This window comes from Carex rostrata, chromosome 32, assembly GCF_964058835.1.
Source record: "Carex rostrata chromosome 32, lpCarRost1.2, whole genome shotgun sequence".
In the NCBI taxonomy this organism is placed as follows: domain Eukaryota; kingdom Viridiplantae; phylum Streptophyta; class Magnoliopsida; order Poales; family Cyperaceae; genus Carex; species Carex rostrata.
In genome coordinates this window covers 3,924,541-3,947,673 of record NC_135949.1, presented here as the reverse complement: position 1 = coordinate 3,947,673, position 23,133 = coordinate 3,924,541, and the positions used below count along the sequence as shown (strand labels likewise).

Below are 23,133 nucleotides of genomic sequence, written 5' to 3'. Positions count from 1 at the left end.
TACAAACAAATTATCAACTCAACCCCCAAACGGGTGCACCGTATTATACTTCAAATGATCCAAACATATTCATTCCACAAGAATCACATCAACTACCACCACCGTATGCATATGGAGGCACTTCTTCTGTTGCATCGTCGAGTCAACTCAACCCCCCTATTTCAGGTACTCCTTCGACAAGTGTCACTGAAATTCAAGAAGAAACTCTCGCTCCTCCTCCGCCAATTGTCCCCCGCCCCCCACAACAACCAGCAGCAAAGAAGGCTAGAAGACCTCCCGAATACAACCAATATTGGTTTGAATGGTATGATGTGACCAAAGATGACGACGGTTACATGAAAACTCTTTATTGTAAGGTAGACCATTGCAAGAAACCTTATTTTGTTTATAAACAAGCTAGTGGTATGAGTAGCTTTAAAAGACATGTTGATGTGCATATTAGAAAGGGTGAAAACTATAACCCGAATACTACCGCGCAAATTCAAACTGAAATCACCCCGGATGGTACTTTAACCAACCCAAAATTTGATGAAAAAAGAATGCTTAGTGAATTGGCACGGTACATAACCCACAAAGAACAACCAATCAGTATGGGTGGTTGCACAGCCTTTGCCCGGTTGGTCATTCGGGGGTGTGCTCAACCAATGTACAAGAGGATGCATCATAGAAAGTTGGTTGGTGAAATAAAAAAACAGTTTACAACCATAAAAGATGACCTCAAAGGTACATTTGCATATCAATCCAATAAGGTCTCAATTACCTCCGATATATGGACTGCTGGTAAACATGGCCTTGGGTACTCTTGTATTACTGGGCATTGGATCGATGATCAGTGGATATTACAAAAGAGGATATTAAGTTTTCGAGTGTTAGATTCTCCGCACACCGCAAATGTAATTTTTAAATCTATTATTGAGGTTTTACAAGAGTATAACCTTAAGAGGGATATGGCTAACAAGGTTTTTTCTATATCTTTCGATAATGCTAGCAACAACATTGCTTCCATTGAAATTTTTAAACGGTCACTAAACCCGATTATGAATGGTGAAATGTTTCACCAAAAGTGTGCTTGTCATATACTTAACCTCGTCGTGAAGGCGGGACTTAAAACAGAAGCCATAAAATTATTGATAATTAAATTTAAGGATGCCCTCAACCACATTGTTTCAAACCATGAAAGAAGACAAGAGTTTGCGAAGTTGTGCGTAACCTATCGAGTAAGCAAGTTGAAAGTACCTTGGGATATAGATACCCGTTGGAACTCAACTTATAGGATGTTGAATCGATGCCTTCCTTACAAAGCTGTCATAGGGGAGTTTTTGAGGGGATCCACCCCTGAGGGAATGCAATTGGAACCCACCGGCAGGGAATGGGACCAACTAGAAAGGCTTTCAGCATTTCTAGGAACCTTTTTTGAAGCAACCGTCAAACTATCCTGCTCGTATTCACCGACGGCATTTGAGTTGTTGGGGCAAATCTATCAAATTTCCAAGATTTATCGTAATTTGGAACAAGCAGAAACTCACGATAAATCTCTCACACCGATTGTAGAGGCCATGAAACTAAAATTTCTAAAATATTGGGAAGATGTACCCCTCTTGGCCATTATTGCAAGTTGCCTCAACCCGGCATACAAGAAATATTACACGATAAAAATGGTTGAAGCGTACAAAGATAATCTACATTTAGTCGCAACCGGGGTCGAGGCATACGTGGATGCGAAGTTCGCTGAGATGTTTAACATATACAACTCAAGAATTAGTGGCAACCAGAACCCCTCTTCGTCCCGGGCTGGTCCTAGGTATGAATAAATATACATTATGCTTTTAATCTTTATTATTTATAATATCTACATTATTTGTCCACTAATTTTTTTTTATTTTTTAATAGTTCCACTTTCAGGAGCACTAGCAGTAGTGGATTGTTAGCAGATTTTCAATCAGATGGCGAACCGCACGCATCCACAAACAAGTTAGTGAGCTATTTGAATATGCGCAACGAAAATGAAAACGTTGACATCATGACGTGGTGGAAGAGGAATCAAAGGTCTTATCCAACACTGGCGATGATGGCCCGCGACGTCTTTGCCGTACCCGTGTCAACCGTCCCTTCAGAAAGTTGTTTTAGTTCGGCGAACAGGATCCTCTCCGACAAACGCAGTAAATTGGGTCCACATGTTTTTGAAAGACTTGTGTGCTTGAAAGATTGGATTAATGCTGACGAGCGCAACCAACATCAAGCTAAAGAATCATCTTCTGCAGCTGATACTGAAGAAAGCGTTGCCGAGCCTCAGCCTCAACCTAATTCAGATTCAGACGGTGCGGAAGAAAACGAACAATGGTATATGAATCCAAACTACTAGATAGGTAGTGTCAGTATAATTTTCTAACCTCTTTTAATATTTATGGTTATTTTAAAAATTATAATTTCTAAACATTTCAATTAGTTTTTAAATTATTCATTTTAAAGAACAATTACTAACAAAAAAAAAAGTTAGAACTCCGCCTATGTTATTTTACATAGCCGGTCCCAAGCCCGGAATAAAGGAGGAGGGTAACTTTTATTTTTTAATCTATTGTTTTCAAATTATTCATAATTATTTTTAATGTAATAAATTAATTTAAGATATTATTATTTATATTTTATTGTTTTAATTATAATGAGAATTTGAAAATAAAATAAAATGACTTGCTTAAAGAAATAAATAAATAGATTTGTACTTAGCCGTATAAATATACAAATTTTCGTACGAATAATTTTTATATATAAGGTACAAATTTTATTCATTTATAAATTATAAAGACGCGAGTTGATAATTTCATGTATATATATACTCTATTTGATATCGAACTATTCATATTATAAAAATTGAATTATAAACACGTAATAATATTTATACGACACTGTAAAAAAAACAGAAAAAAAATATTAAACAAAACAGAAAAAAAAAACAGAAACAAAGACAGAAAAAAAAAAACGGAAAAACAAAACAGAAAAAAAAAAAAAAAAAAACTGACAAAAAAAAACAGACAAAAACCGGAAAGAAAAACAGAAAAAAAAAACGGAAAAAAAAACGGAAAGAAAAACAGAAAAAAAAAGGAAAAAACAGAAAAAAAAAAAAAAAAACCGGGCGGACCGGACCCGTACCCGGATACCCGGACCCGTACCCGCGGTACCCGTACCCGTCAACCCGCAACGGGTACGGGTAATAAACGGACCGGATATATGTTTTGGGAGTTTTACCCGTCTACCCGTTACGGGTTTTACCCGTACCCGTCCTACCCCTTTACCCGTCCTACCCGTTAGCAATTGACTACCTGGGGGGGTGTCACCTCACAGGCCTAATGGGGCGCCCCAGGAGCTGGCGCCTCACTAGCCTTATGGGCCTTGGGATGGCAAAAAAGCCCGTTCGGCCCGGCGGCCCGGTCATACCCGCCTGGCCTGCCCATTACCTGATCGGCCCGGTACTGTAATGGGCCAGGTAAGGCCGGGCTTAAGAACAGGTCAGGCCAGGTATGGGATTTTATAGAAGCCCACAGGATGCCTGACGGGCCTATCTTTCAGAAGATATGTGAATTCTGAAAATTTTATCGAAGCCCAAAGGGCAAAGGCCATCTATCACTTCCGAAAATAACAAAGTTTATTTTGATCTGTCTCCGTGACTTTCAAAAATAAAAAACCATCTCTTCTTTCTAGGTTTAGCTCCTCTCTTCTCTGTGACGGCCGCTTTTTCTCCTCATTTTGCCTCCATAGATCGACTCCATAGACGGACAAGCTCGCCTCCTCATTTTAACCTTCCTGAGTTTCTGACTTCCGAAAGATCATTGAGTCTCTGACCTCCTCATTTGCGCCTCCACAGACGGACCCGCTCGGCCGCTCCTTTCCTTTCGTCGCCACCTCCACCTTTCTCCGACAAGCCTCACCACCGTCCACCGATCAAAGAAGAGGTTTCTCCTTTCAGTTCCGCCTCACCAGTCACCACCGATCAAAGATCAAAGATTAGCCGGATAAGCCTCCCCACTTTCTCCTTTGCAAAAGAATCTGATTTTTCTGGTAAATAATCTGATTTTATTTCTAGGTCTCTATTATGCTTTATTTTTGCAATTTATGTATGAGAATGATACTTAAAAATGATTTTATTTCTAGCCTCTGATTTAGACTAAATTTATGTACGAGAATGATATTATTTTTGCAGCCTCTGATTATGCTTAAAAATGATGCAGCCTCTGATTTTTTTTTTTCTGATTTTGACTATATTAGTTGCGATTTTGCCTCAAAGAATGTGCTTGTGTAATTTTATTTTGTGTAATTTGATTGTGCAATGCTTTTATTTGTATGGATTTTAGTGGTAATTTCTATTGTGTATTTGTATGGATTTTAGTGTATTTGTATGGATTTTAGTGATATTTGTATTGTTTGTATTTGTTTGTATTTGTTTGTATGGATTTTAGCGGTATTTGCATTGTTTGTGTATTGTTTGTAGTTGTTTGTATGGTATTTTAGTGCTAAATTAAAATTTGATGTATAAGAAATTTGTGTAAATTGCTGTGTAAATTAATGTTGGATTGGACCAGGCCGGCAGGGTCGGGCCGGGTAAGGCAGCCCATTGGCGCAGACAGGCAGGTGCAGGCAGGCGCATGAATGATGAGAAAGCCCATGGGCGGGCTGGGCCTAAATTTTTAGGCCCGTCAGATCAGGCCAGGCAGGTGGGCCGTTAGTTTTTAACAGGCAGGCCAGGCCTGGGATTGACAAAATACCTGTGGGTTCGGCCCATTGCCATCCCTATATGGGCCGCCCCAGGGGCTGGCCCCTCATAGGGTATTTTGGACCGCCTTGAGCCCAGGCGGTCAGGGCATCTATAAAAAAAAATTGGGGGCAGGGGCATATTTAAAATTTACATTTGTTTTAGGGATATTAATAAAAATGGCCGTTTGGTTTTGGATAGAACTGAAATAATCCTGATGGATTCCCAAAAAAAATAAAAATAAAATAAAATAATCCTGATAGAGTAACCAAAAGGATCGGCGCATTTTTTAGAATGTTGTTTTTAGTAAAAAAAAAATTATTTCATCACAGTGACACTACGGCCACCGTCCGATCAGAAATAGAGCAAATCTGGTTTGAGATAAAATGTACGGATTTCTTAATATTGGTGTCAAAGCAGATCGAACAGTCCGATTTCCAGTAAAAACCTTATCCATTTCCCTTTGCGCTAGCTAGAAAACCTTATCCCTCAATCGAATCCCCCTCTTTCTCTCGCTCTCTCTCCCCAGGTTTGTTTATACTAATACATTTTTTTCTTCAAATTAGTAATCTCTTGACTACGATCGATGATTTTATACTTGTTTTTGCTTTCTCCTCTTGCAGGCGACTGACTTCTCTCTCGCTCGCCCCCTTTCGTTATCTCAAGGTTAAGGTTGGTTATCTTTCCAAATTTAAGTCTATGATAGGGAGAAAATCGATAAATCTTGTAAATGTTCTGAAAATTGAGATTTAATATGGCCATGCCCGAGCTTAGTTTAAGGTGTCAAAAGGTCCTTGATTTACTTTTATCCCCTTCCATTGCTCTGTTGTGATTTCATTGAAAGGGTTCTCCTTCAACATTGGACCCGGCCGCATACTCTTTTAAATTGTTGAATTTCCTATAAACGAGCAAAACAAAATGATTGAAAAAAACAAATTGATCTATTATAATTTGTGGAGCCTGCAGTTAATCGGAAGCTGAACACTTTTGGATTTTTTTTTTAATATTTATTCAAATTCATTAAACAAAGGGTGTAAAATTGTTTGGTGGCCTGTTACTCACAGAGTAGGATGATATATATTTGTACAAACAAAAAAAATGATATAAATTATCCACCACGGAGCTCCAACATTACGAGCAATTGAAACTCATATTTGAATGGGAGTAGTGTCTGAAATTAGTTATGTTCTCAATTTCAACAAAACAGTTTAAATCTACTAAAGCCCATATTCTTTTTCTCATTTTTCATTTTGTTTATTGCTCACAATCTGTCTTATTCTTCAATACAGTAGTTGAACCTGGAAGCGAAACTCAACCTTGTTAAATAAGATTTTCAATGCAGTTGTTGAACCTGGAAGCGAAACTCAACCTTGTTAAATAAGATTTTTAACCATACCAAATCAGTCTAAATAAAAATAATCAGATGGTGTCAACCTTATCTCTTGCCCCCTTCTTTTCACTTTCACCTTCACCTTCCCAATCCCAATCCCCATCCCCATCCCCATTTGCTTCTCGCCGAGGCCTCTGCCTTATCTGCTACGCATTCCCCCAGTCTGAATCTCAACCCAACAAACCAAATTCATGGCGTCAGCCTCATTGGAAGGGTAAGCTCCAGAAGGAGAAGAAAAGGCCTCGCCGGAAAGAAATTACCATTTCTGACCAAGAGGTGGTTCACCAGTTTGACCAGCTGTTGGCTGCCAAGAACCTCCGTCAAATCAATCAATACCTCAAGGACTACGCCAAAACCTCCAACAACCCTTACCCCATCGTTTTCTCCCTCTTCACCCGCTTAACCCAAGCTGAAGGAATTGGTCCTAATGAATATACCTATGCAATCTTGATGGACTGTTGTTCAAGAATTCTACATGTCAACCTAATGTTTGGTTTTCTGGCACGGTTTCTCAAAGAGGGTCACAGTGCTAATAATGCCATGATCTTCAGCCCCATACTCAAATGCCTGTGTTGGGAGAAAAGAACTGGTGAGGCTGCTACTATAGTGCTCTATAAAATGGCTAAGCTTGGATGTAGACCTGATGTAGTCTCGTATAGCATTCTTATAAATGGGCTGTGCAAGAAAGGTGAAATTGACAAGGCAATGGATATTGTAGATGTCATGATTTCCAAAGGGTATGACCCTGATGTCATCACCTATAACATTCTTATAAATGGGCTGTGCAAGAAAGGTGAAATTCAGAAGGCAATGGATATTGTAGATGTCATGATTTCCAAAGGGCATGAGCCTAATGTCGTGACCTACAGCACTCTTATAAATGGGCTTTGCAAGAAAGGTGAAACTGAGCGGGCTTTGAATTTTCTAGACGTCATGATTTCCAAAGGGTATGACCCGGATGCCATCACCTATAGCACTCTTATTGATGGGCTTTGCAAGAAAGGTGAAATTGAGAGGGCAATAGATTTTGTAGATGTCATGATTTCCAAAGGGCTTGATCCTAATGTCGTGACCTACAACGCTCTTATAGATGGGCTTTGCAAGAAAGGTGAGATTGACAAGGCAATGGATTTTGTAGATGTCATGATTTCCAATGGGCTTGTGCCTGATGTCGTGACCCACAGCACACTTATAGATGGGCTTTGCAAGAAAGGTCAAACTGAACGGGCATTCAATTTTCTAGATGTCATGATTTCCAAAGGGTGTGACCCGAATGTTGTGACCTATAACACTCTTATAGATGGACTGTGCAAGAAAGGTGAAATTCAGAAGGCAATGGATATTGTAGATGTCATGATGTCCAAAGGGCTTGATCCTGATGTTGTGACCTACAGTACTCTTATAGATGGGTTGTGCAAGAAAGGTGAAACTGAGCGGGTATTGAATTTTCTAGATGTCATGATTTCCAAAGGGTATGACCCGGATGTCATCACCTATAGCACTCTTATAAAGTGTCTGTGCGAAAATGGTGAAACTGATAAGGCATTAGATTTATTAGATATCATGATTTCTAAAGGGCATGAACCAGATGTCGTGACCTACAACACTCTTATAGATGGGTTGTGTAAGAAAGGTGAAACTGAGCGGGTATTGAATTTTCTAGATGTTATGATTTCCAAAGGGTATTACCCGGATGTCATCACCTATAACACTCTTATAAAGGGGCTGTTCAAGAATGGTGAAACTGACAAGGCGTTAGATTTTGTAGATCTCATGATTTCTAAAGGGCATGAGCCAGATGTTGTGACCTACAACACTCTTATAGATGGGCTTTGCAAGAAAGGTGAAACTGAGCGGGCATTGAATTTTCTAGATGTCATGATTTCCAATGGGTATGACCCTGATGTTGTGACCTACAACACTCTTATAGATGGGTTGTGCAAGAAAGGTGAAACTGAGCGGGTATTGAATTTTCTAGATGTCATGATTTCCAAAGGGTATGACCCGGATGTCATCACCTATAGCACTCTTATAAAGTGGTTGTGCAAAAATGGTGAAACTGTTAAGGCATTAGAATTATTAGATATCATGATTTCCAAAGGGCATGACCCTGTTGTTGTGACCTACAACATTCTTATAGATGGGCTTTGCAAGAAAGGTGAAACTGAGCAGGCATTGAATTTTCTAGATGTCATGATTTCCAAAGGGCTTGATCCTAATGTCGTGACCTACAACACTCTTATAGATGGGCTTTGCAAGAAAGGTGAGATTGACAAGGCAATGGATTTTGTAGGTGTCATGATTTCCAAAGGGCTTGTGCCTGATGTCGTGACCCACAACACTCTTATAGATGGGCTTTGTAAGAAAGGTGAAACTGAGCAGGCATTGAATTTTCTAGATGTCATGATTTCCAATGGGTATGACCCTAATGTCATGACCTATGGCACTCTTATAGATGGGCTGTGCAAGAAAGGTGAAATTACAAAAGCAAAGGAGTTGTTTTATGAAATGATTTCCAAAGGGGTTGATCCTGATGCAATGATCTATAATCTTATTGAGGGGCTGTGCGAAAAGGGTGAAATTGAATAGGCATGGAGAAAGCAATTTGTTATTGGATTGTTACTGGATTATTATTGGATGTTGATCTTTGATTGAAGAATTAACTATTTGAATCATTGTGTTGTCTCATTGTTCTCACCTATGGAGTTCTTCAAGCCAGTTGGACTTCGCTTATTACTTGGAATTACCTATTATTGATATTTTGGAAAATTGTCATATCTTATTTTTGTGGTAATTAATTTGCACATGTAATTTAATTGTGGATGGAATAAATTTTGGGCATGGAGGTTAATTTATGTCACAAATAATATATCATGAGAATTAATTTGTGCTTGAAAAAATAATTCTGTATGTCGAAATTGATTTATGAGATGAGGAATATATCATGAGAATTTGATTTCTGTATTAAAAAATGGTTTGCATTGTGTATTTTTGATTTTAGCAGCAATGGTTTTAGTGGATTTAGATTGCAGATCATAAGGCGCAATAACTAGTAGGACTTGCTACAAATTGAAGGATGGTTAAAATGCAGCCAAAGGTAGCGTCTTTTATCAGTGCCTTTGCTTCTCTAATAAAGAGGTTATTAAGATAAAAGCATCCACATTTTTTGTCGGATACGGATCGGATAGTGGTCTTACCGTATTTGTATCAGTTATAATTTTTTGGATACGAATATGGATTCTGATAGTCTCGGATACATATACGAATTGGATATTAAATGTTATGGATACGGATCGGATATTGGACGGATACGGATATTTTTCATAATTAGCTTGTTGGTTACAAAAATGTAAACGGTCGGATACGGATAGTTAAAAGTTTTACCGTATCCCTGTCCGTTATAATTTTTCAAATACGGATACTGATAGTCTCGGATACGGATAAGGATCGGATAATTTAGGTAATTTTCCAGATTCAAATTCGGATGAAATCGGATACTAGTCTAGATACTGTAATTTATTGTTGTCTTAATTTTTATTCTGTTCTAATTATTTTTTTTTCCAAATTAACCTCTAATTTTAGAAATTTCAATAACATATATAAAGTAAATAATATGAAAATTATTTTTAATATGTCTCGAAATTATTTTTTATTTAAAATCATTTCAATCATTAAAACTGAATTCGGAATATCTTTATATTCAAATAAATTAAAAACACATGTTCAACTCCCATTTCTATCAGAGCATCAAAATCGGTTTCAGTTACATCCGTTGCTTACCAGAATAAATAATTAGTAGCTTCTTTTTTTTATTTATATATATATATATATTTTTTAAGATTATCGATAATTATTGGCAACAAATATATTAAAAAGGTGAAAGGTAAGAATTTACAAGCGACCTAATTAACACAAAAGTAATCTATTTAGTAAATAGCGTTGACAGCAGTACACAGTACGCTCCTGCCTGATCTAATATACCTCCAGCACTCCTAATTTTATACAAAAAGTTCCCAGTTATGCAAATTTGTTGTAGTTTCATCGATTAATATACTCAAAGTCTTACTCATCTCCGAGAATGTCCTCCTGTTTCTTTCCTTCCACATCATCCAGCATCCCCTGCTCAGGCCATGTCCCATATTGCATCCCAATTAGCAGCTTTTTTATATTCACATATTGCATCATTCTTTATGTTTTTCCTTTAAAAGAATCCTCCTTTTCTGGATAAAACAAGGAGACTCATATACTTGCGTACCTTATCCGACTACTTCAAATTTATATTTTTGTTGATCTATTAGACCATCTACATCCTTAAAACTCTTGGAGTTTTTAATCTGACGTAGTAGTTTCTAATTCAGTTTTAGAGATGTGGGAGAGTTTCTTATTTAGAAACTATGCAGGAAAGTTTCTTATTAAGAAACTGTTTATAAACTCCACGGTGGTCAAATAATTGGCTCAAATTACTTCTCCTTTTTAATTTATTGCTGATGTGGCTTAATAGAAACTCTAAACTTAATTTTCTAAATGTGAGAGTTGGAAATTTTAGAAATCATAATTTTTAAAAAATGATTAACAGTTATTTAAAAACTCATTTGAGTTGCTGGGACGTAGATGCTGTCAACATCTATACAACATTTTGTTGATCTATCAACATCTTCCTTTAACGAGCTGAGTTCGAATTGGCTCTATAGCTCGTTATTACCATCCCAACTCGAGTTGACTCGCTCATTTATTAAATGAGCTGAGTTCGAATTGGAGGCAACTCGAGTTTACTCGGCTCATTTACAGCCCTACTTCGATTGCATTGTTTTGGTTTCGGATGAAACTGAAATAATACTGATGTATTCTAAAAAAAAGAAAAAAAAAATCCTCATAGAGTAATCAAAAGGATCATTTGGGATGAAATAGAGGAAATAAATATGCTGCGATTCTTTGGAATCGCAGTCTCACCATCTATTTTGTGAAATCTACGAATCTTAAAAGCAATTATTTTCTTTGCACGAATCTCGAAATAAATAAAAAGGCGGATGTGGAATTGTAGGGTCCCTGCGATTCTCAAAATAAATAAAAAAGTGTTTTTCTATGTTAAGCATATGTGCAACGTTGGGCTCAGAATGAAATATTCAGCAGTTCGGGTAATTTTTGAGAGCTGATATCTCACGATCTATTTGGAGATTTTGTATGAAACTTCACAGTCCTGTTCTACGATGTCAAGACTACATGTCGGTCAATTTTCATGATTTTTGAACGTGTTTTGCTATGTTAACCAGATATGCAAAGTTGGGCTCAGAATGAAATATTCAGCAGTTCGGGCAATTTTTGAGAGCCAATATCTCACGATCTATTCGGAGATTTTGTATGAAACTTCACAGTCCTGTTCTACAATGTCAATACTGCATGTCGGTCAATTTTCACAATTTTTGAAGGTGTTTTTCTATGTTAAGCAGATGTGCAAAGTTGGGCTCATAATGAAATATTCAGCAGTTCGGGTAATTTTTGAGAGTTGATATCTCACGATCTATTCGGAGATTTTCTATGAATCTTCACAGTCCTGTTCTACGATGTCAAGACTACATGTCGGTCAATTTTCACGATTTTTGAAGATGTTTTGCTATGTTAACCAGATATGCAAATTTGATTTGCAAAAAAAACAAAAAAAAAAAAAAAAAAAAAAATTCTCGGACCGCCGATAAATTAGGCGGTTCTGAGCAAAAAAAAAATATCAGACTGCCCGGAATATATGCGGTTTGGAATAAAAATTCCGGACCGCCGAATTTTGAGACAATTTGGACATTTTTAAATTTTTTCCAAAAATCTGGTTATTATTAATAATTTGTTTTTTTTTTGGGTATTTTTAAAAATATCGGTGTTATACCTTCGTTTGGTTCTGGTCTTGTAGCTATTAATTTTACCTACGGTAACTCAAATTTTGAGTTTAAATCAGGACTGTTCGATATGCTTTTGGCACGATACTAAAGGTCCCATTCATTCCAACTCGGACGAGATTGATCTAAATTCTGATCGGACGGTCCAGATCTAAACTCTAAATTTGAGTTACCTCAAGGGTATCCTGACTCCGCCTTCTAGGCACCGTTGCTCAGTCAGCGTCTCCTCGCCAAGAGAAAAAAAAAAAAAAAATGAGAGCGCTCTCCTTCTCTCACTTGTCCTCTCCTTCTCCCACTCTCCGATCAAAAATCAACATTGCACGCTTCTACTGCGCCTCTCCGATAACGCCCAGTAGATTTCTCTCCATTTCAAGCACTAGAGGTCTATATACTTGTTTCTCGAGCAAGACCATGTCCAGCTCCAGCTCCAGCCAATGCTCCGTTTCGCGGGAAACCACTTCAACTGATAGTGGAGAGGCTTCTCGTGCTTTCAATTGCTTGGATGGGATCCGTACTCTTGCTGAATCCGGACAATTTAAGGTCTCTTTGACATTATAATTGATTTAATTTGCGGACTGTTATGATATATTGAGAGAAATTGGGTTAATTTTGGTGATCTGGGAGAATTTAGGGAGGATAGAAAAGAGAGAATTTTGTACAAATTGCCTAAATCGGTGAAAACTTTAGACCTTGAGATTTTTTTAACAGGCATTCGTTTTAATCATATATGCGGCAGTGGCATAGAAAGAAGGGTTTGGAGGCACATTATAAAAATCATGTGGCAACAATTTAACCATAAACCTTGGTTGAAACTAATTCAATTACTAATTCCCCCCTTTAAAATTTCTGATCTATTTTATTGCCTCTCATGACAGGCATGGTTCTTAGATCAATATGGGGTACTTCATGATGGGAAGAAACCATATCCTGGTGCCATTTCTACATGTATGTTAATTTAATTTACATAAACAGCAATGACTTCTTTTATCCAAAGAGCAGTTTTGATATATACTGATAAAGGGGTAAATTAATCCAAAAAGGTTAAGAAGGCTAACTTGACATTTTGGTTCTTACTTTTTAGTAAAAGCATATTATGTAGTATCTTTATTTTTTTAATGTTGATAGTAATGTTTTTTCCTGCCTGACTCAATATTTTCTGAATTTTTTGCCTTGGTAGTAGAGAAGCTAGCAGCAACAGGGGCAAAAATGGTAATTATAAGCAATTCATCAAGAAGAGCAGTTGTTACAGATGATAAGCTTAAATCTCTCGGGTTCGACCCGTCTCTCTTCCTTGGGGCTATTACCAGTGGAGAACTAACCCATCAATTTCTTTTGAGGTATAATATTTTATTTCATACAGTTCAGTAAGAAAATTTACCTTTTGTTAGATCTAGCTCTTAATGTTTAATTATAATAATAAAAATAAATTAGGAGAGATGATCCCTGGTTTTTTGCTCTGGGAAGAAGATGCATCCACATGACATGGAATGATCGAGGGGCAATATCTCTTGAGGTAGTCTAAATTGGTGGTATTCTATATTAATCTTCCTATGTTAGCTTAACATATGTAATAATGTGAATTATTGCAAATGCTTTCATGTGTTAATTATTCATAGGGTTTAGGTTTAGAGGTGGTGAGTAGAGTGGATGATGCTGAGTTTATCTTGGCGCATGGCACTGAAGCACTAGGTTTACCATCTGGCAGTTCAGAACCTATGGATTTGGAGGGTCTTGAGCAGATTTTAGAACTATGTGCAAAAAGAACAAAACCGATACCTATGGTGGTTGCTAATCCAGATTATGTCACGGTCGAAGCACGTAACTTGCGTGTGATGCCTGGTACTTTACTGTTATTCTATTATTTCTATTGGCTATGCCATATAATATAGTATAATACTAACCAGAGCGAGGCTACGGTACTATGAATAGCGCACAAAGGTCCGTACTATTGCTTCATATATCTGTTTTCAGATTTTAAACGGTTGATCAAAAACGCTCAACATGATCTCCATATGAAAATGTCCTGGTGATTAAATTTTTTATTTTTTAGATTTTTTATACTATTTTTTTAGATAGGTAGAAAATCACTAAATTTTAATGGTCTAGAATCTTGAGTCTGAATCCTCTGAGGTAACAGAATATTTGAGTTTAGATCTGGACCATCCGATCAGAATCCGGGTCAATCCGACGCGAGGTGGAATGCACGGGCCCCTTTAATAAAGCAGTTCGGATGGTCCGAATCTAAACTCAAAATTTCTATTACCTCAGGGATATGAATCCTAGAATCTTTAGATATCTAATAAAATAGTAAACAAATTTTGAAAAATGTAAATTTGGTCCTCAAGTTCATTTTCATATAGAGGTCATGCTGAGCAGTTCGGATCGACCGTTTGGACTTTGAAAATGGGGATTTGGAGCCATAGTACAGACTGGTGTGCGCTATGCATAATATCGTAGCCTCACTCGTACTAACAAATAAGGTGATTGGCATTGGTCAGGTACTCTAGGGGCTAAGTACGAGAAACTGGGCGGAGATGTGAGATGGATGGGAAAGCCTGATAAGGTATTATACTTGTGTTCTACCCGTGTTTCAGTTTGGGTTCTCATACATATCTTTTGTTTCATTTTAGGTGATATATGAATCAGCAATAGGGTTAACGGGTATTGACCCGAAGGAATGCATAACAGTAGGTGATTCTCTGCACCATGACATAAAAGGATCAAATAGAGCAAACATTCAATCAGCATTTATCACTGGAGGCATACATGCTGACGAATTGGGTCTTGGTTCTTTCGGTGAAACGGCCAGACCTGATGCCGTGCATTCTCTATGTACCAAGTTTGATGCCTATCCCAACTTTGTTTTGCCTTCTTTTACGTGGTAGAATTAATAAATTAAATTTCCCTTGTTTAGGTAATTGGATTTGTAATTTATATATTTGCTTCTGTCACTGGCAGCGAAGAACATTAATTTTACAAAATATTTTGAAAAGGAGGTTAGGTATTCCTGGTTGAATACATGTTTTTTGTGATTATTCTCATAAAATACTCCTGATAGTGTTACTGACGGTAACCTTAATTGAACAATTTTAAATCAGTCTAGCCACAATCACAAAATAGGCAACACTTTTTTTGATGAAATATATGCTTTATATATTGAGAAATGCTTGTTTGTCCTTGGCCATTTTCTTCACAGACATTGAAAAGCTGATTCAACACCAAATATGAACAAGATACAAACATGAAAACAATAACATAAATAGGTGAGGAATGAGAGTAAATGATCGAGGCATGGCTCGATACCAGTAAACTCCTGTCTATAATGTGCACATGTAATGTAGTATCAGTTGGCCCTGTACTTAGCCACAAATTCAACAATATTTTTATACGAGCTTCCGTCTTCTCTCATTGCCTCTTGAGCCTTCTCTCTCCATTTCTTTGCTTTCCTCCTGTACTCCTCACACCTCTCTCCTTCCATCACCTCACTTATGCACCTTACAATCTCTTCTCTCTTCACCAACCCGCCGCTCTCTGGTTTAACCCGTTTTCCAACCTCCCAAACCCCTTCAACATATTTTGCATTCATCGGTTGATCTGTCCACTGAGGCATCCCCACCATTGGCACACCTAGCACGAGTGCCTCTACAGTTGAATTCCAACCGCAATGTGAAAAGAAGCACCCCACTGCTTGATGCGCCAACACCTCTAGTTGCGGGCTCCAAGAGACTATAACCCCTCTGTCTTTCACTTTCTCAGAAAAATTTTCGGGTATTTTGTAGGCTTCTACTGACCTGACGACCCACAAAAACGGCTTGCCACAGTCGTGGAGTCCATATGCCAGTTCCTCCATCTGCAGGCCATGCTGCCAAAGGAGGTATACACAACCGATTGCGGTGGTTTTGAGTCGAGCCATGCAATGCAAGGGGTTGTGGTTGGCGTGTAGAGGTGGAAACCATACGATGTGTCAGACGGGAGTTGGTTGTCGAGGTACGAAGACGGTACGGTTGGCCCGATTGTTTTACCGCGCCATTTAGACTCCATGTACTTTGCCTCCTGAATATATATACATAACATTTCTTTTGTGAAGTAAAACAGATGAAGCAATTAAGTAATAAGTCAAGCAATTTAGAATTCCTTGTAATAATTTGATTGAGACTCTGCAGATTTGACTTCTACTCGATCATTGTTCAATCACATCAATTGATAGTATAGTCCTTGTACTATTATGGTTTTATTTTATTTTTCTTTGAATAACTTTTGGTTTTGTTGACTTTTGAAAGATCCTTATCATGAAACCGTCAGCACTACTGTCATCATACAAGTACCTAATATCATAACTAATGTGGATATTTTTTGTTTATAGATTTAGGAGCTAAAGATAAGTTGCCAAAAAAACAATATTTTTTACTTAATTACCGAAAAAAGGAGAAAAATATAGTATTTTTTTTTTATGAAGTAGGCAAACCTCAGGTTCAAGTTCATAGAAAGAGTTAACAAGCACATCATCTGCCTTATTTAGCCACTTGAATTGTGCCACAACCATCTCCAAATAAGCCGGGTACGGCCCGGCCCCAAGCATAAATGACGGCAAATCCTCGGGTTCAAGAACGGGCAATCCGGGCACCACTAACGGGCTCGTCTTGACCGGCACCTTGACCTGATCCTCCCATGTGTGTCCATACACCACGTTCACGGCACATGGTTGTGTGAAGAATGCGGCAGAGGATACTCTATGCCGCCTTGCCACTTCACCTGCCCAAGGAAGGAATGCATCATACACTAAAACCCTGACCGGCCGACCCTCGGTCGACTCAGACCGTAGTAGGTTGTCTAGTGTCTCTGAGCCGGTGATCTCGAGCCGGGCCAAGTAATCTGTGACAGAGTTTATCTGTGATATCAATATCTTCTTGTTAATTTTTCTTGAATTAAATTAATTATCATATTGATTTGGAGCTAATTTATATCTCAAAGCTGTAATACAATATGGTTGCAGGAAAAGAAAAGAAGAGAATCGTTGCAAAAAGCACCTCTGAAACAATTTTGCAACAGCTAGTTGCAAACTGCAGTTCATGAATTTCAAAAAATTAATTTCAATATGTTTTTTTTTTCAGAAAAGACCCTATAAAAATGAATTTGCTAGTTGCATACAATTCAGGGAAGTAAAATCTTATACAACCAAAAGAAAAATAATGACAGTAAGTGCAGATTCTGGTTAAGAAAAAAAGATACAAATAATAAAAAACAAACAGTAAAAACAAAAGACTTTGCAGAGCATGACTTATTCGGTATTGATTATATCATATGTTCCTTGTAAAACACAAAAACTAGAAAATCCAAGAGAACAAATTAAATAATTGAATTGTTCAGTAATATATTCTCAGAAATTATAAAACCTCATAGTAACCACCACGGTCGAATCCGTCAGAGATCGGGGCGATACGAACAGGACCGGGGTCAGGATTGGTGGAGGAGAGAATGTAGCTGGTGGTGGTGAGAGTTGGTTGGAGGCCGTCAAATGTGAGGCAGCAGCAGCACATGGCTGCACCTTTCAACGCCTTCTCCTTCCTCTGCCATGTTAATTTGTACAGAGCAGGCCTTGAGATGTAACAAGAGAAGTATTGGCAAGGGAAAGAGGTATGATATATGTATGATGGATTCAAATCTGCTGCTATTCTCTTTTCGTGAACAGTAATCGTGCTATACCTGTTTTTCCGAATCTAGCCATTTAATTTTTTTTTCGGAAACAGATCTCAAATCAACATTTTTCAAAACTTTTCTGTGCATGCAACTTAAAATAATTTGATGACTGGATTTGAAAAAGCATAAAATAGGTTCATGCAGGAGAATAACAGCAGATTTAGATCCATGTATGATAGTGATAGACTGATAGTGTTGACTTTATGACTTTGACTTCAATGTATGATCTTGTTGTATTATTATTATTTAAATATAAGATATACTACCAGAAAAAAGTAACAGATATGATATGATACAGGGGCAGCATTCATTGCTGACTTTTCAATTTTTAAGCAATTATTTAAAGAACACACTTCCTCCTCCTCACAGCTGGTACAGTCCAAGTAAAGATATTTTCACTTGATTTCTTTAATAAATTCATATTGTGTTGCCGACGATTTCTGAATATTTTTGTTGATTTATTGCTATATCTAATCAGTTGGAAATAAAATCGAAAAACTCAAAATTTCTATTTCAACCCATTATTTTAATCATTAGATATATGAGGAGGGTTCAAATGCCTCTATTTTTAAAAACTTTAATAACTCAAAATTTAAATCTTAAAATTCAAAATAAAACCATTAGATACAATCTATATTATTTTTTCTATGTGCCCATAAAAAAATATCACATTTTGATTTTGCTTTTATATGAATCAATAAGTTGAAAAATCAACGTCTAGAAATTATCCACATTTGTATACATTTTTACAAGCTCAAGATGACAATCAAAACAAAGTTGAAATGCCATAAATTTTTACAGGTGCATAGATAAAATGATATAGTTCATATCCAATAGTTTTATTTTGAATTTTAAGATTTAATTTTTGAGTTATTAAAGTTTTCGAAAATGAAGGCGTGATGGAGGCACAAAAAATGGAGGCATTTGAACCCTCCTCTAGATGTATATATCTCCTTTTTTATATCTATTTATAATACTTTTGAACTTCAGGGCTCAAACGAAAATTATTATTTCTATTTTTCAGTTCCTTTTTTCTTTCAAGTTTCAACACGTAATAGTACACCTATTAGATTAAAAAATAATAATAAAATAAATAATTAAGCCAAAGGCCGCATGACCTCTTCAATTAAAAACCTCATCCGATTGAATGTATATAACCAATTTTAATTCTAACAGAAGGCGATTAACTTCCCCTTGGTTCGCTATCAATTATTTCTGTGGTCGCGACTAATAAGCGATAATACCGAATTAAGATGTCACGACCCGGGTCGTGATCAGTAAGAGATGAGGTTGAATTGTGAATGGTCGTTGGAACTAAAGACAAGAAGATTAAAGACGGGCAATTAGTAAGAAGGAGCGAAGAGACTGACACGGAGTTTTTCCACCTAAAATATTCATTTCTACTCAGATCTCAACACTCTGGTATTAAATAAAAAATAAACATTAACTAATGTACAAAGTCTTCTCCACACCACTTCTCCTCAGATCTCAACACTCTGGTGCTCTTTACTCTACACACATTTCTCACATTCACCACTCAGCTCTAAGGTTCTTTCAAAGAAATCTACAGAGCAAAATGGCAGGATGTTTGATAACCTCTGTTCTCTCTCTAGCCACCAATTTGCTCCCCTCAATTAGAGCCTCTGCGCAGGCTTCTTCTAATAACTCCAAAAGCAGGCGTGCTCGAGCTTTTGGGGAGGATCTGGAGAGGCTGATGCGAACTCTGGAGCGGATCAAGGCCACACTGTACGATGCTGAGGAGAGGGAGATCAGAGACCGTTCTGTAAAGCTATGGCTCAAGGAGCTGAAGAAGGTCGCTTATGATGCCGAGGATGTGCTCGGCAAGTACCGGTATGAGGTCACCCATGTCCAACTAGAGGCAAGAAAGGCTTCTGAAGGTTCAGGTTCTCACAAGAGAAAGAAGATGGAGGTTAGTACCTCGTGCATATAGATATTAAAAATTATCTTACTTGTGCAAGTGTTATTTTTCTTCTTGTGTGGTACTAAAACTTAATAGAGGATGCTTGAATATTTTATTTATTTTTTAGCTAGATTGGTATTGTCACACCCCGAAACATGGGGTCGTGCAGTCCCGCCATGAATATATAGTCTCCTATATACTCACAAGGCAAGTACGATGTAAACCTAACATAATAACGGTTTACAACCAATCTAACTTACCATTTAAGTAGTCAAAAATCATATTTATACAAATATGATTTATATATTTTCGACATATACTCACAAACATATAATACCCATTTCCAATACCATTTCAAGCACATTTAAAACATAATAATCTATATTAACATAAAGTATGTATATTTATGTCGTATTTAGGGTTACAATCAACATGACATGGTCTGATAAGAGGCTACACAACAAAATACCATGCGATGGTTTAATCAAACACCAAAATGGACACATTGAGTTGGCATACCCTAAATCTATCCGGATTATGCCTCACTTGTCGAGCTCGAGTCCCTTTTACTCGCGTTTACCTGAAACACATTCAATCAAATAAAATTCCCCGAGGGGGATGGGGGGGTGAGAAAACTTGTCATCCGTTTCCTCAGTGCGGAATTTAATTAGGGCTACTGGATTTGTAAGAAATTCATTACCAGAACTAAACACACACCGCATTTGAGTATCAATTCAATTATGCAATAATAATGAATGCACATGCACCAAGAATAGAATCAAATGAAATCCAACTCATATCACATTCAAAAGCAATCGATAAATTCTCAGAATTTTCTGGGCTTAACTGATAACTTACCAAGTCCGGTTATAAATGATAGATATCAACTATCTATCGTATCGGGCTTAACCATTCTATTCTCTGGTTTATAGTCGTACATTCATATCAATTCATCAATTCCGATTTATGGTCGCATATCTCGTGATTATGCAACGGATCATCACTCTTATCAAAGAGTGACCAAATAAACATTCAATTTACCACAGTTTCACTACTCCTACAATCACAATTCAATTCCCTCACCCAACCGGTACTGGGTCAATTAGGGTCATTCTCCGTATGCGCATATGGGTCCTGAATCAAAGTCTAGCGTCGACTCTAGACTTTGCAATTACAATTCATTCATTCAATTCAATTCAATTAAGTACTGTGGTTCCATTCAATTATCAGAAACGATAGAACAGAAATCGATAAAACCATACCAACATGCTAGATCATCACAATCATATCAATCCAATTATACTATTACTTTTCCTCATGCAATGCGGCGAATAATGCTTTCAAGCAGAGATTCAACATGTTAGTATGCACAATGGTTCAATTAGAAATCCAATAGATATATATATATATATATATGCACAGTTATTTAGTTCAAAGAAATACAAATCAAAACAGATCCCGTGAACCCCCGCACCTGATTATGAAGAGCGTATCTCGCACTTATGGTTCGGACGTCTCGAAAGATCCCGCAAAATCTTGCTCAACCAAGCCTACACCTATATTAACATATATACTTAATTCAATATTTGTTCGACGATTGATATGCTTACTTGAGTGATATTATTTTCTATATACTTTCCTTAACATAATCCATATAACTTTGTATCCACCTTCTTGGTGTTAAAAATAGAGAGCGCTATTTGAGAAAGAGTAAACAAGAACACAAAATAAATGAAAACAGAATTATAGACAGCAGCCCTAAATTCTGACACTTGGTTACTAAAATTGCAATAACTTTTTATAGGAAACTCCAAACAACTTGAAACTTGAACCGCTAGAAACTAGACTCCGAGACGCATCAAATAGACTCTTCATTTGTCCAGAATGATTTAGAATTGCCCATTCAAATTAGCTCCTTAATCAGCCTAAAAATCTGCCCACTGTGCAGTCACGAATTTAATGGTAAATCAAGTTTGTTCATCAACACTTGCTATTTTGATTCAATACGTTGGACATCATAGAATATGCAAAGTTCACCTTTTAGAATTCCAATTGAACAACAACATGCACAAAAGAGGGAACAAAGAAAAGAGATCAACTTATACCAACTTGGTCTCCTATTTATTTATTCTTGAGTAGCTATCTGTGCTCACAAATTATTAAATTAACTTCAAAATAATAATTTCTTCTATTCAAATTTATTTTGAAAACATTACTTAAGTTTAATACATTTTGCAACTAGTATTTCTATGAAATTCCCATTAGACAAGACTTATCCTACAACTTTTTACATCCTGTTACAAAGAGGTCCCTAGCCAGGGACTGTTTTCTAAACAATTTTATTTTCTGTCACCAATCAGTCCCTAAACCTTGTCAGATCCGAATTTTTACACTACAAACCCTGTCATTTACCAGAATTGACCTAGAGCTGTTCAGAATACTGGAAATTTAGAGAACAGACCCTGAAATGTTGCAGAATAACGCAAAACTATGCAGAATGCTGAAAAATTACAGAAATGACCTTGGGCAACTCAGAATAGCATACCAGTATACCAGAAAATGCTGAAACGGAATACTATTAAACTGGAAATCAATACCAGCATAGAGAGGAGGGTAATTTTGGTTATTCAAAGTTGTATAAATAGGTTAATCAACCCTTCAAGGGTAATCATGACTAATTCAGAATTTTAGAAGGAAAATCAAGCAATTGTTGACAAGTCATTCAAGCAAAGGAAATTTAATTAATCAATGACATACGTAGGTTGAGAGAAGAGGTCATCAAAACTGATTCAATCCATTTTAAATTTCAATAGGCAAACTTAATTTAACACGAGAGTTTCAACTGATCAAAACACTCAAGCCTTAGTAGTAACTATAAAATTTGCGAGGGCCGGTTTGAATCAAGCACAACAACACTAATTAACTTCATGAAGTCAAGAACATTGCATAAATCGACAATGTCACATAAAATTCAGATTTATCAATTTTCCCAACTACACAAACCCTAAATCAATCATAATCAAAATAATTTCAGATTTTAAGAGAGTGAGAGAAGAACTTACCAATCAACACCTTTGTTTGTTGGATTAGACTAGACAAATCAAAATATTTCTCTAATTTTCGGATTTGAACCAAACCCTAGATAGAAAATCAAGATTAAGATAGAATTGAGAAGAGAATCACTAAATTAACAACCTAGAAGCATAATGGAGATAGATTACTCATCATTTATACAAACATTTCAGATTTGAGCAAAACCCTAGCAATGGAGATAAAATTCAGATTTTTGATGAGAGAGGAGAGAAAGGGAGTACCAATGGGGAAGCTAGATGGCCACTAGAAGGAGAGATTCTCAACAATTTCCATTTTTTTCTTCAATTTCTCAAGGTTTCTTGGTGGATTTTTGAGAGAGAAGAGATGATCTCTCCTTCTCTTTCTTTTGGCAGCAAACACACAAGGGAGCAACGAAGGGAGAGAGGGGATTGAATTGTTTACA

The 23,133-nt window shown here is 36.9% G+C and overlaps 2 protein-coding genes, 1 long non-coding RNA gene and 1 pseudogene across 5 annotated transcripts; 2 read left to right on the top strand and 2 right to left on the bottom strand.

Moving 5' to 3' along the window:
• The first annotated feature begins 5,239 nt into the window (after positions 1-5,239).
• Positions 5,240-8,985, top strand: LOC144547981 (uncharacterized). Of its 2 annotated transcripts, XM_078296667.1 has the most exons (3): positions 5,240-5,273; positions 5,368-5,416; positions 6,087-8,985. In XM_078296667.1, exon 3 carries the CDS (start codon positions 6,168-6,170, stop codon positions 8,721-8,723), a length of 2,556 nt encoding a protein of 851 aa, XP_078152793.1. In that variant the 5' UTR covers positions 5,240-5,273; positions 5,368-5,416; positions 6,087-6,167; the 3' UTR covers positions 8,724-8,985. The 2 variants fall into 2 exon arrangements, with proteins under 2 accessions (XP_078152793.1, XP_078152792.1); XM_078296666.1 differs by lacking the exon at positions 5,240-5,273 and having other exon boundaries at positions 5,280-5,416; positions 6,034-8,985.
• Positions 8,986-12,241: 3,256 nt separating this feature from the next.
• Positions 12,242-15,035, top strand: LOC144547987 (uncharacterized). The gene is made up of 7 exons (XM_078296675.1): positions 12,242-12,559; positions 12,895-12,964; positions 13,197-13,356; positions 13,451-13,532; positions 13,636-13,858; positions 14,518-14,582; positions 14,650-15,035. Exons 1-7 carry the CDS (start codon positions 12,272-12,274, stop codon positions 14,902-14,904), a joined length of 1,143 nt encoding a protein of 380 aa, XP_078152801.1. The 5' UTR covers positions 12,242-12,271; the 3' UTR covers positions 14,905-15,035.
• A 146-nt stretch (positions 15,036-15,181) lies between these two features.
• On the bottom strand, positions 15,182-18,027 carry LOC144547826 (UDP-glycosyltransferase 79-like; annotated as a pseudogene). Its single transcript, XR_013509157.1, has 4 exons — positions 18,013-18,027; positions 17,413-17,586; positions 16,485-16,907; positions 15,182-16,072 (listed from the first exon to the last, which is right to left on the bottom strand). The product of XR_013509157.1 is annotated as a UDP-glycosyltransferase 79-like (transcript).
• Positions 18,028-20,080: 2,053 nt separating this feature from the next.
• Positions 20,081-23,088, bottom strand: LOC144547990 (uncharacterized). Its single transcript, XR_013509196.1, has 4 exons — positions 22,952-23,088; positions 22,700-22,775; positions 21,112-21,193; positions 20,081-20,217 (listed from the first exon to the last, which is right to left on the bottom strand). It is a non-coding gene; the product is annotated as an uncharacterized LOC144547990 (long non-coding RNA).
• Positions 23,089-23,133: the final 45 nt, after the last annotated feature.